The sequence below is a fragment of the Struthio camelus genome, chromosome 1, assembly GCF_040807025.1.
Source record: "Struthio camelus isolate bStrCam1 chromosome 1, bStrCam1.hap1, whole genome shotgun sequence".
Lineage (NCBI taxonomy): Eukaryota > Metazoa > Chordata > Aves > Struthioniformes > Struthionidae > Struthio > Struthio camelus.
The window spans coordinates 79,875,713-79,886,369 of record NC_090942.1 but is presented as its reverse complement, the minus strand read 5'-3'; the positions used below and the strand labels follow the sequence as shown (position 1 = coordinate 79,886,369).

General features: G+C 38.8%; 1 protein-coding gene across 12 annotated transcripts in view; it reads right to left on the bottom strand.

Moving 5' to 3' along the window:
• The window catches only part of FBLN1 (fibulin 1), an 82,923-nt gene that overhangs the window by 30,615 nt on the left and 41,651 nt on the right, over positions 1 to 10,657 (bottom strand). For all 12 annotated transcript variants that reach the window (XM_068952093.1, XM_068952072.1, XM_068952069.1 and 9 more), the window contains 5 exons: positions 10,064 to 10,192; positions 9,437 to 9,562; positions 8,737 to 8,856; positions 7,798 to 7,929; positions 7,085 to 7,208 (listed from right to left, as the gene is read on the bottom strand). In XM_068952093.1, the coding sequence (XP_068808194.1) occupies positions 7,085 to 7,208; positions 7,798 to 7,929; positions 8,737 to 8,856; positions 9,437 to 9,562; positions 10,064 to 10,192 (631 nt within the window). The remainder of the gene's footprint in view (positions 1 to 7,084; positions 7,209 to 7,797; positions 7,930 to 8,736; positions 8,857 to 9,436; positions 9,563 to 10,063; positions 10,193 to 10,657) is intronic.

Genomic DNA, 10,657 nt, shown 5'->3' with positions numbered 1-10,657 from the left:
AGGGAGCAATCTCCTTCCTGCTGATCCTGTAAAACACGGCATAGACAGGTCTATATATTAATGTGTCACAGTTACTAAAGAATGCTATCGTTTACCAGCATATTAATCAGTATTAAACATGTCAGGCCAGCTGGTAGGTTTGGGAAGTATTTAGCGATTCACATGAAAGAAAGATGATGTGAATTTCAAATTCAAGACCTGCCCAAATCACCAAATTCAAGCTGGTATCTGAATGTCTTCCCAAACAGGTGCTTGAGTCCTGAATTTTATGCCAGAAGTAGAGCCAGACTTTATGATCAGAGCTGGATGTTGACTTTGCAAAATTTGGGGAAGGTAAGATTGTGCATTTAGCTCCAAACCTGCCTTGTGCACAGCCATGCATCAAATAAATTAGGTACAATATTCTCTCAACTCAAAAGCAGTAGTCAGTCCACAGGTCTGAGTTTAGGCTTTAGAGCCTAAACTATATATTCAGGAACACTACTATTGCAAAAGTTCTTTCTCTACAAAAAAATATTCTAGCATGAGAGCATGGATTGCTTTTTTTTCCTCAAAGCATAATAAGAAATCTTGAGCGCTCATTTCATTTATTTTATTTTGACACATTCAACTGAGCTCCTACCAGAAATACCTGGTATCAACAGAATTGCGGCTCATAAGCAAGCACCACTTCGCTCCTTGACAGTGCATGATGACCTGAATTCCAGAAACTTCTCATTATAGGCAGAACAACCATTTCCAAAAGAAGAAGAAGTAGTTAAAAGAGCCCTCAGTTCTTCAGTTAATTTATGTTTTCTTTTAACACCATTTGCAAGCCAAAATAAAAAGCAATCCTTTGAAGACTTAAATGCATTCTTAATTTTATTCATGTGTGTAAAGAGCATGCACAAGTCTTCACAGGATGGTCATCTAATTCAGTGTGGATACTCTTGAATATTTTTAAGTATAGTGACTTTTGCATTCTTTTCTGAAATGTCATCAATTTTTTTGGTTTCGTTGAAATCATGAGGCTACTTGGTACTGTTGAAATCAGGAAGCAAGTTAAAATTTAATTTCGCGGCTGAAAACGTTTTCTTCACATCAATCTTTTTGGAAGTATTTACATGCTCATAAAGATGCCATGATTTATTCTTTTATAAAAGTAAAATATGCTTTATTTACAGCTAGAATTTAAAAAATTAAAAAATAAAGCTCCCAGCTTCCTAAGATTTGAAAAAGGGCCTTCTGCTGATTCAGAAGGTTGTTTGTGGGGACAGACACAGCTGTGGGTAGGAGTTAGAATTACTCAGAATTGATCATTTTTTATCCTTATTGTTTGATGGTATGCAACACACACTGCACACTCCACTGTAGGTTTAGTTAATGATGTGCACTAATTTTCCCATCAAATAACCACAAAGAAGAGTCAGCAAATATTATTGCTTTCAAGAACTGGAGTTCACTCTGGGGTCATGCACCACAAAGGCAACAAACAATGAGCGTTTAAATCCCAGTGTACTCTCTAGACCTTATTTTAAATGCTTCCCTTCAGTGGGCAGAAGAAAATCATATGGTAGGGGAATTTAACAACCTACTGCTAGTGAACGAGCAGACCGAGACCACGGGTGCTGCTCCAACTCTGTGGTATCTCACTATGGATTAGCTGGCCATACAGCTACTGCGCCCTGCTACCACAAAGTGTCGCTGTGGGAAAGAGCACTAAGGAACCTATTTAAAAAGGGACGCGCTGAGGAGGGAGCAATCTGGTACCAAAGAAATACAACCCACAGTGCAAGTAAAACATACAACACTTTGCAGTGAGGCAGTTCTAAATATGCCTTTGTAATTCCTGCAAACCTCCGCAATTAGGCACATGGGCTTGAAAAATAAGCATATAACACCGCTAAAAACCTATTCCTGTATTAATTCCTGGTTATTTTAGCTCACTGTATCACTTGTTACTCTCGTCTCTTAAATTATTTTACTTGGCTGATTTATGTTACTTGGCTGAATGGTTTTACTCGGCTGAATTCTGCAAAGAATTAGTGTTAGTATGAGTTTTATGTACCAAATATTGGTTACTCATAAAGGAAAATAAAACTACCAAGAACAGAGAAATTTTGTTTTTCAGAATGACTACAACATTTCCAGAGAGGTGAGGAGAAAGTATTTTCTGTCTCTGCTAATTTCTGAGCCAGGTTTTCACTTGGTACAGACGCGTTTTATTCAACTGTGCTGAAAAAAGCTGAGTGCTGTATAAGAATTTCTCATGCTCTGACGGGAAGAGAACTTTTTAGCAGGATTTAGAGCTTCGCAACTTCCTTTATACAGGGAAACCACTTCAATATGCTGAATGACAAACCAAATATTACTACTGAACTATATACTACACATCTTTCAAATTCAACTCTTTGCAGGTTTACAGAGCTGTAACCATCTTCTGTATCTCCTAGAATATATTCTACTACAAAGGCACTCACTTATTCCATCATCAGTGTGTATTTCTTTTCAACAGGTTGCACCATGCTTTGGGCCATTAGCTGGGCTGTATCCACATCATGCATCTCTACAATTATGTTAACCGAGCAACTGAGCATGGAAGGTGGTTATTGTCCTAAACAAACCAGATCTTAAAGCGAACGAAACCAACAACTGGTTGATTTTCACAGATGTTTCTTAACCACATAAGAACAGTTGGGATGTGAAGTTTCTCTTCAGGCTCAGGCAGGAATGTAATATATAGTAATATAGGAGACAGGATGGACAAATCCTCTGCATGTTCCTCCTGTCTACAGCTGGTAAGTCTTAAATAGTTTTAAGCTGTAGAAGGCACAGACCCATATCCATTTCGCCCTCACCACCAAGCCTTTATGTCCTGTCCTTGTCTCACTCAACTGTCTTTCCCAACCTGGCTGCTTCTCCCCAGCCCCTTTCCTTGCCTACTCTCCCTTCCTGATCACTCAAATATCTGGTGTCAGGACTTTCTGCTCAGTCAGTGCCAATCCTCCTTGCTCCGTGCTCTCCTGGTTGTCACTTAGTTCTCTCAATTCCCAGCTCACAGTCCTAGTCCCTAAACACACTCCTCTTTCCCTCAGTATCTTTGTGCAACCATTCCAAATTATCTTTTGCTCTATCTGTCTTCATCTAGACCTGGGATCAAACCCTTAACCAGTAAGGTTAACCCGTAACCCTTTCTACTACCATATCCTACATTGTTTTCCAGTGTTGGTTCCTGCTTTGTACCTGAATTGTTTCACCCAGTTTTACTTTCCACCATTCAAGCATCTCCCAGATTATTTCTCCTCACCCGGTCACAGTTTCAGAGCCTACCCTCTCTACATTCAGCCTCCTTATCCCTACACACTCCTTTCCTTCCTACAGAATTGGCTTTTCTCTTACGTCTGTTAGAAACTGTTTTCTTACCCATGGAGTTTGGGTGGTCTCTGAAAGCATGGAAGAAACAGGCTCTGGGGCTGTCAGGTCTGGCAGTGCCTGGCCCAGAACAGACAGAAGCCCTATTCCTGTGGCTGTATGTGGGACCGGGCTCAGATAGTCTGTGGAGTCAGCATATGCAGACTGCCTTAAGAGCTGCAAAAAGTTCAAGCCTGCTAAGTCAGAAGAGAACTGTTTGCTGCTAAAAAATAAAGATGTCTGTACGGATAAGAGCAATTAAATTGAACTGAAGAGGACAGTCAAACACAAAGACAGATCGCCACTGAGACTATGAAATCCTTATCATTGAAGGACTTGAAGAAAGAGTTACAAATACTCTGCATAGAACTGATCCTATTCTGGGGCAAAGGGGAGGATTAAGATTACCCTTCCAGGTCCTCATTTTCTCAGGTTTATGAAAAAAGGCCAACTGTAATATTAGAAAGTTCATAACTTCAACAGTTTTAGAGGTTTTGATAAGGATGACTAAAAGTGCAAAAATCACCTCCTTACAAATTTCAAATCTCTGCTCCAAAAAAAGGTGGCAAACTGTTCAAAGAAAAAAATCACCAAAATGCTTTAAACACATGAAACAATGTGTTCCTCTCTACCCTCCTTCTTGGGAATAAGTGAACAGTTTTGGCTGAAATTTTCCAAAACTTGAGCGTGAGTCAGACACCCGGCATGTAAAATTTTAGCCCTTGGTTAAGTTTTGGCAAAATTCTTAGCAGTTAAAAACAGATTCTAATAATAAGAAGTGACGAGCAACCTTAATAATAAGCAGACATGTCTAGAATATAAGAATATTTCCCATTCTGGCTCAATGCAGCATACATTTCTGACACACTGCCATAACCACTTCTTTATCTTTTCTACTGTTTTTCTTGGCCTAAATATTATAAATGTTTGACTTAAGTGTCACATAAAGAGAACCTAATTGTTATGCAATTTGAAAACAAAAAGCATTTGGCAAGGGGAGTACAGCAAGTTAAGTCCTATTGTGAGTAGCAGTAAATCTTAATTATCCTTGGAAAATCACCAAGCCTATAGGCTGCTCAAGAAAAAAAAATCATGCAGAATTTAAGTAAAAGAGATAAGACCTTTAATAAAATTGTTACCATTAAGGACCAGACTGCGCCAGGCACTTTGCTGGATATTTGGGGAAGGTTACGTACTGTGTTTCTTCATGAAGCTTGGGATGTTTTTACAGCATTCTGAACTTTCAACCTACACCATTTGATGACATTGTGATTACTTCACTTAACAACAGTCAGCATTGGAACAGCCACCAGGTGAAAAACAAGAAAGAACAAACTTGTATGTGAAGGGCTGAGGCCTATTAAATTATAGCTGTTCTGAAGAACATACTGGGGAATAGAGTAAGAAGTCCTGCGAAGTGCCAACTTGATGGGAATGGAAAATGTTTTGTCTTTCTTATGACGTGCCAAGCTGGTAAACCTGGAACGTGTTTTGAATAAAAAAGAGACGAAACTGGTATCTCTAATAGATAATATGTTAAGAGAAGCCAAGGATTTTGATTTTAGAATTTTGGCACAAAGTTAAGTGAAAAAGTAATTTAATGTCACTATTATGCAAATGCTAATGAAGATATGCTACCTATCAGCCCGCAGTACTCTATGTTGGGTTATATATGCCAAAGATAAATGATTCAAGAATATGTACATTAGTGTGAACGTAGAAAGGGTGCAAAAAGGGTGTTCCCCAAGGGACACAAAGTACCACTACACACGCCCTTCATCCCGTTTCTCAGATGCCGACAAGATACTCTCATACTGGCCGAGTATGAGACTACCTATCTCCCCATTGAAGTAACATGGATTTTTGCAATAAGGGTAATGGACTCACATTCTGTTTGCTTTATGCGAACATATTGCTATCATAAATTTAGTAATTGTTTCTGTGGATGTTGAGAGTAGCAAACCTAATAAATCCAACCAGATAATAACTCAAAGAAATAAAATGACCAGAACTCCACTAAGCAGTTGCAGAATTTTTGTCTGACTCATGGCTTAATTACAGCCCTAGCACATCAGAGGAGTCTCTCTCTATGAGTCTGAGCTAGGCAGAGTGAGTGATCACAGGGTCCCAAAAACCCAAACTTAGAAAAACAGCTCAGACATTCTACTACTTCCAAAAAGAATCCCTTAAAACTCAAATAGCCATTAATTTTAACACATGCATAAAAATATAGAGAAAAAAAGAAGATGAATTCAGGAAAAATAAGACAATTAAGAGGGTAACAACTATTTTTGGGAAGGAAAAGATAACTGAAAAAGCCTACAAGAGAAACAGAATGTGATATATTTTTTATAAACTCTGCAACTCAGCAATGTTCATAAAAGTAAAAAGTCACTAATTCTCCTCAGCGGCCCATTGCAAATGATGGGTTTTTTTTAAATGAGGATACAAATGAATAAACAGTATTACAAGTAAAGAGAACATCTGCCTCATAAGGTACTTTTTGCTTATTGATTTGACAAATACTACTTAAATGTTAATTACTACTGACACTTCGAAAAATATGAGTATATACTATATATATATATATATATATATATACTTTAATGCTTTGAACTCTGAACTCCCTCTGCAGCATTCTGGTCAAATACACCTGCCATGCCACTTATATGGCATTTTACAGCTTAAGATTTAAATGCAAATTGACCCCACAAGGACCCACTGAGGAAGAACAGCATTAGCTTCATTCTACAGAGGAGGTACAGAGTACTCAATTTATCTCAGCAATGATGGGCATAAGAGCATTGACTGTGGAGAGCAATAGCAGGTTGGTGACCAGTGATTTGTTATCTTTTCTCCCTAGCTTGTATGGGAGAAAAGTGTGTATGGGGCACATGGGGAGACTGTGGAGCAGCCTTCAGCAGAACTGCTGGAGTAGGAGGCTACCACAAAGCCGTGGGGCAGGAGGAAAAGCAGTCAACTGCATCAGCCATACATAAGCTCTAGCCATACTACTGAAATTTTGCAAGGACTGCACCACGTTGCTAGCACCATTGGACAGGTGTAAATGATCTGCCTCTCCTTCCATACCTATGCCTCATGTTTTCAACATACAAATGCATAGCATTCTCTGTTCTTGGTTAAAAGACACAAATAGAGGCAGCAACTAACATACTACCCTTGCTAGGGCAACACCAGCCTTGTTAACAGCACTGATAAGGAAATGGCATACAAAATAAGACATTTTTGCAATGCTTTGCAACAGCACTGATAAGACTTTAGAGAAGGAGCTAAAAACAAAATGACTTTTCACTGGAGTGTAATAGCCAGCAAAGACTGAGTGTGAAGGGAAAGAAAAGTCAGAATTTTGAAGCTGAATGTAACCCCCCTAAACGGTTGACTGCAGGGTAGCTAGACAGAGAACATCATGTTATGCCTCTAGAAACCATTGCAATGCAAAGCACTGACACACATCAGCTGTGTTGTCTGTCAGCTTGATGTTATTTTTTAAGGAATTATCTTTTTTTAGATTGAAACAGGAGCGTAAGAAAGGGACCAGACCTGTGTGTGCAAAACACAGGGTAGGCCTCCCAACAAAGTGTATAGTCAGTCAGCAGTGGTGTGACATAGTGTCACAGCACGGTGTGATCACGTCACCACATAACTATTCTACCTTGGAAAAGAAAGCACTTACGTATCTCCTGATTTGCGGTAATTTTCTGGACACTCCAAAGACAAACAGCGAAAGCCCCCCTGGATGTTAAAGCAGGTCTCATTGTATGAACAGTTGTGGGTTTCTGCAACACACTCATCAATATCTGCCAAATGGAAAAGATGAGTGAATTAAACACATGCACATTCCTCCACTTGCAGGTGCCAGGTGATGAAGGTATCATACTAGGTACTATACAATATGGGGAGCAATGAAATTCTATTATAAGATGCAGAGAGCAGGAGGAAAAAAAAAAAAAAACAGAAGAAAACTAAGCCAACAAGAAGGCTAGCAAGGTAAGAACAGGAAAAGGAAGAGCAGCAGTGCTACTAAGTGGATGAGACCTAAATATCTGCTGAAATGTCTATAGCGTGATAATATTACCTTTTAATAGTTAAACTAATATGTATCATTTCACAGCAGGAATCTTCATCTTCACTGAGTTCATTAGAATTCATTAGAATTAGAATTTAAAAATGTTATATAGAGTATTCTTTGTTGCATTCTAAAAGTTATAAAATAATTTTATACAGAATCCTGTTTATTTATTATAGAACATCATTTTGATTTATAGCTAATTTTTACTTCTTTACCTTTAATGCTGAAAAAAAGACACATTTTAAAACATAAAATCTAGTTAGAACTTTTCGAAAGTCTACAGTCTAGTTAAGTGTCCCCGCAGCTATCAAACTTACCTTGGCAGTTACGCGCATTGGGTGCCAACTTGTAACCAGTGGAAGGACAAGTACATTGAAAGCTTCCAGGAATATTAATACATCGAAAGGAACAGATATGCCCCCCAGTAGGTAAAGCACATTCATCAATATCTGCAAAAAGAAAACATCACTGATTACTATGTGTTCATGAAGTTCAACCAAGGTAACAGCTACAGTTCCCCCTGTGAGGTTCAAACACAACTTGGGGATACTAACAGCTGAGCAAGGAAAAAGATCATCAGATAGAGGTGACTCTAGTCTAAAGGGTGTCAGGAGTAAATGGAGGAGTGAGGAAAATTGAAAGCAATGCAAAGTGCCAGAAGACAAAGTTTGATTTTGTTTCATAAATGGACAAACACTTTACAGTGGCACATATCCTAATAATTTGCAAAGGGAAGGTAGAGGAATCCTGCTTTTAAAACAAGGAAATTGAAAGGAGATGTTTTGTCCCAGGAGAGATATTAAGTCCCGGAGACCTTAGTCCAAATTCAACATCTTGTCTGGTAGGTCACACCCACATCCTCCTGGCATTTAAGCAAAGCTTATTACGTACTAGTTTAGCACCAGCTACAAAAAGAGGCTATGTAAAATACTACCTAGTAACACTATATGTTACACATGTAATAAAAAGTTTGTATCTTCACTTGCTGAGGACATGAAGGCCTGTTACTTCCTCAGAAAAACACCTCTGATAAGTTACAAAAGTGCACCAAGCTACAGTTCAGTGTAAACAGCCCAAGTGACATCATGCAAGCAGAGATATTTCTAGAAACAGGACTCAGATGTGAGGCTTTCATGAAGTACAGTTTCATAGCTCCACAGAAAAGTATCAAAGAGGATCAAACGTAACAATTAAAGTATGGTGTGAATAAGAAATGCTCATTCATCTCCTGTCTGAAAAGGAGGCATCCTTCTTACCTTCGCATGAAATCCCGTCAATGTCACTAAGTTGAAAGCCACGGCGGCAGTAACACTGATAGGAGCCATACACGTTGGCACACTCTTGACTACAAGGGCTGCTCTCACACTCATTTAAATCTGAAATGCAAAATTATGTATCTGAAATGCAATATTCATCACTCCTGAGGTCTCCTATGTGACTCAGTCTTACAGGCCTGAGGCAAAAGTTTAGAAAATAATGTTTTTAATGAAGAGAAAGATGGTATACGTGTCACTGTGTAAGATGGAAATAAGGGCCCTTGGGTGTATTACTCTCAACAGGGGCTGGCATTGTAGGTTAATCTACAAATGTGCTATTATTTTTCACCATTCTTCAAGGCGTAGTGTGACTTAGAGCAAGTCGTTAGGACCACACTTGTATTTCTGTATCTGGATATCAGCAAGGCTGGTCTTGAAGGTCTTGAATCTGATCTAGTCAAATCACCCTTCAAAACGCAGTAAACCTCTATGCAGTCCAGCCAAAGAAGGCCCATAAAGTGGCAGTGTGGGCCCCAACAGCACTGATTAATCATAAGAGCATTCATGTAATCAAATAGACCACACTAGGTCAATTTCTTAGGCCATTCCAGTGTAGTCTTAGGAGCAAAAAACACGGGAGGAGCAAAGCCGGGATCAGCTGTATCTTACATTATGTGGCCTGTGCATATGACACCCTCACCTTCACATGACCTGCCGTCAGCTGAAAGCTTGAATCCCATGGTACAAGTGCAGTAATAAGAACCAGGAGTATTCTCACACTTGTGAGCACAAAGTCGGCCTGGATAGCGTCTGCATTCATTGATATCTGCAAGGATAAATATATACAAAGATCTATGTACTGGCTGCCTTCCCTGCAGTAGTATTCCCGAAAAGAATGTAGTCATAGAAGTTTGATTTGTATTTTCCAGATCTAAATACTTGAGAAGGAAGGACTTGCTCAAAATGCTCATTTAGAAGCATCCCAGGGAATAATTGAATTAGACATATACAGAAGACAGTTGCTTTGAACTTTCAAAGGAATGTTTTGCTGCAGGTGCATATAAAAGTATCACAGAAAACAATTACATGCTGCCTCACAATCTTACCTTTTAACAGGATAACAGACAACATGTTGACAATACTATTACAGCTTCCTTTGAAGCATCAGCATCTCTTTAATATGGTATTAGATTCATATAAATCCTATAGTAGTTGGTTTTAAATTCAGATGAAAGAGGTTATGCAGGGAGCAATAACATTCTTTACATAGGATCATTTTTTAAAATGCCATGGCTGCAGGTACTTCAAGTCAATAGGTGCAACTCACCAATACAAGTTCTACTGATGACATCAAAAGAATAGCCAGCTTTGCACTCACAGCGGTAATTGCCTGGGGCATTTATACAAACGTGCCCTTCTCCACATGGCTGATTAGAGGATGAGCACTCATCCACATCTGAAAAGAGAGAGAGGTGATTGAAAGTACACTTATGAGCATGCAAGCTGAGAGAAAAGCAACATGCAAACTCTTAGCTCAGCTGTATTTTTTTTGTGCCCCTTCTATCTGTGAAATAAAAATATAAGTTCTAATCGTCTGACAAGTGTGTCATGGATTTCCTTCAGCAGTAGCTGTGAAGTGTTTTGAAATAGAGAGCAAGACTTTGATCTAGCTCCCTGCTTCAATAAGAAGGTCAGAATCACACGTCCAAACTTATTATTGAAACAGGTATTTCTTTGATGTCCTGTTAATGCTGATGGACTTGGGAGGGAAAAGAAGTCAGAAAGTCAGACAATCTTTGGAGGAAATCAGGTACAAAATAATTTTATTTTGCACACAATATTAATGGAACAGATCTTTAGCTAGTGTAAGATGTTGAAGGCACGCAGTCAGTAGAGTTGTGATAATTATAGCAAATACAAA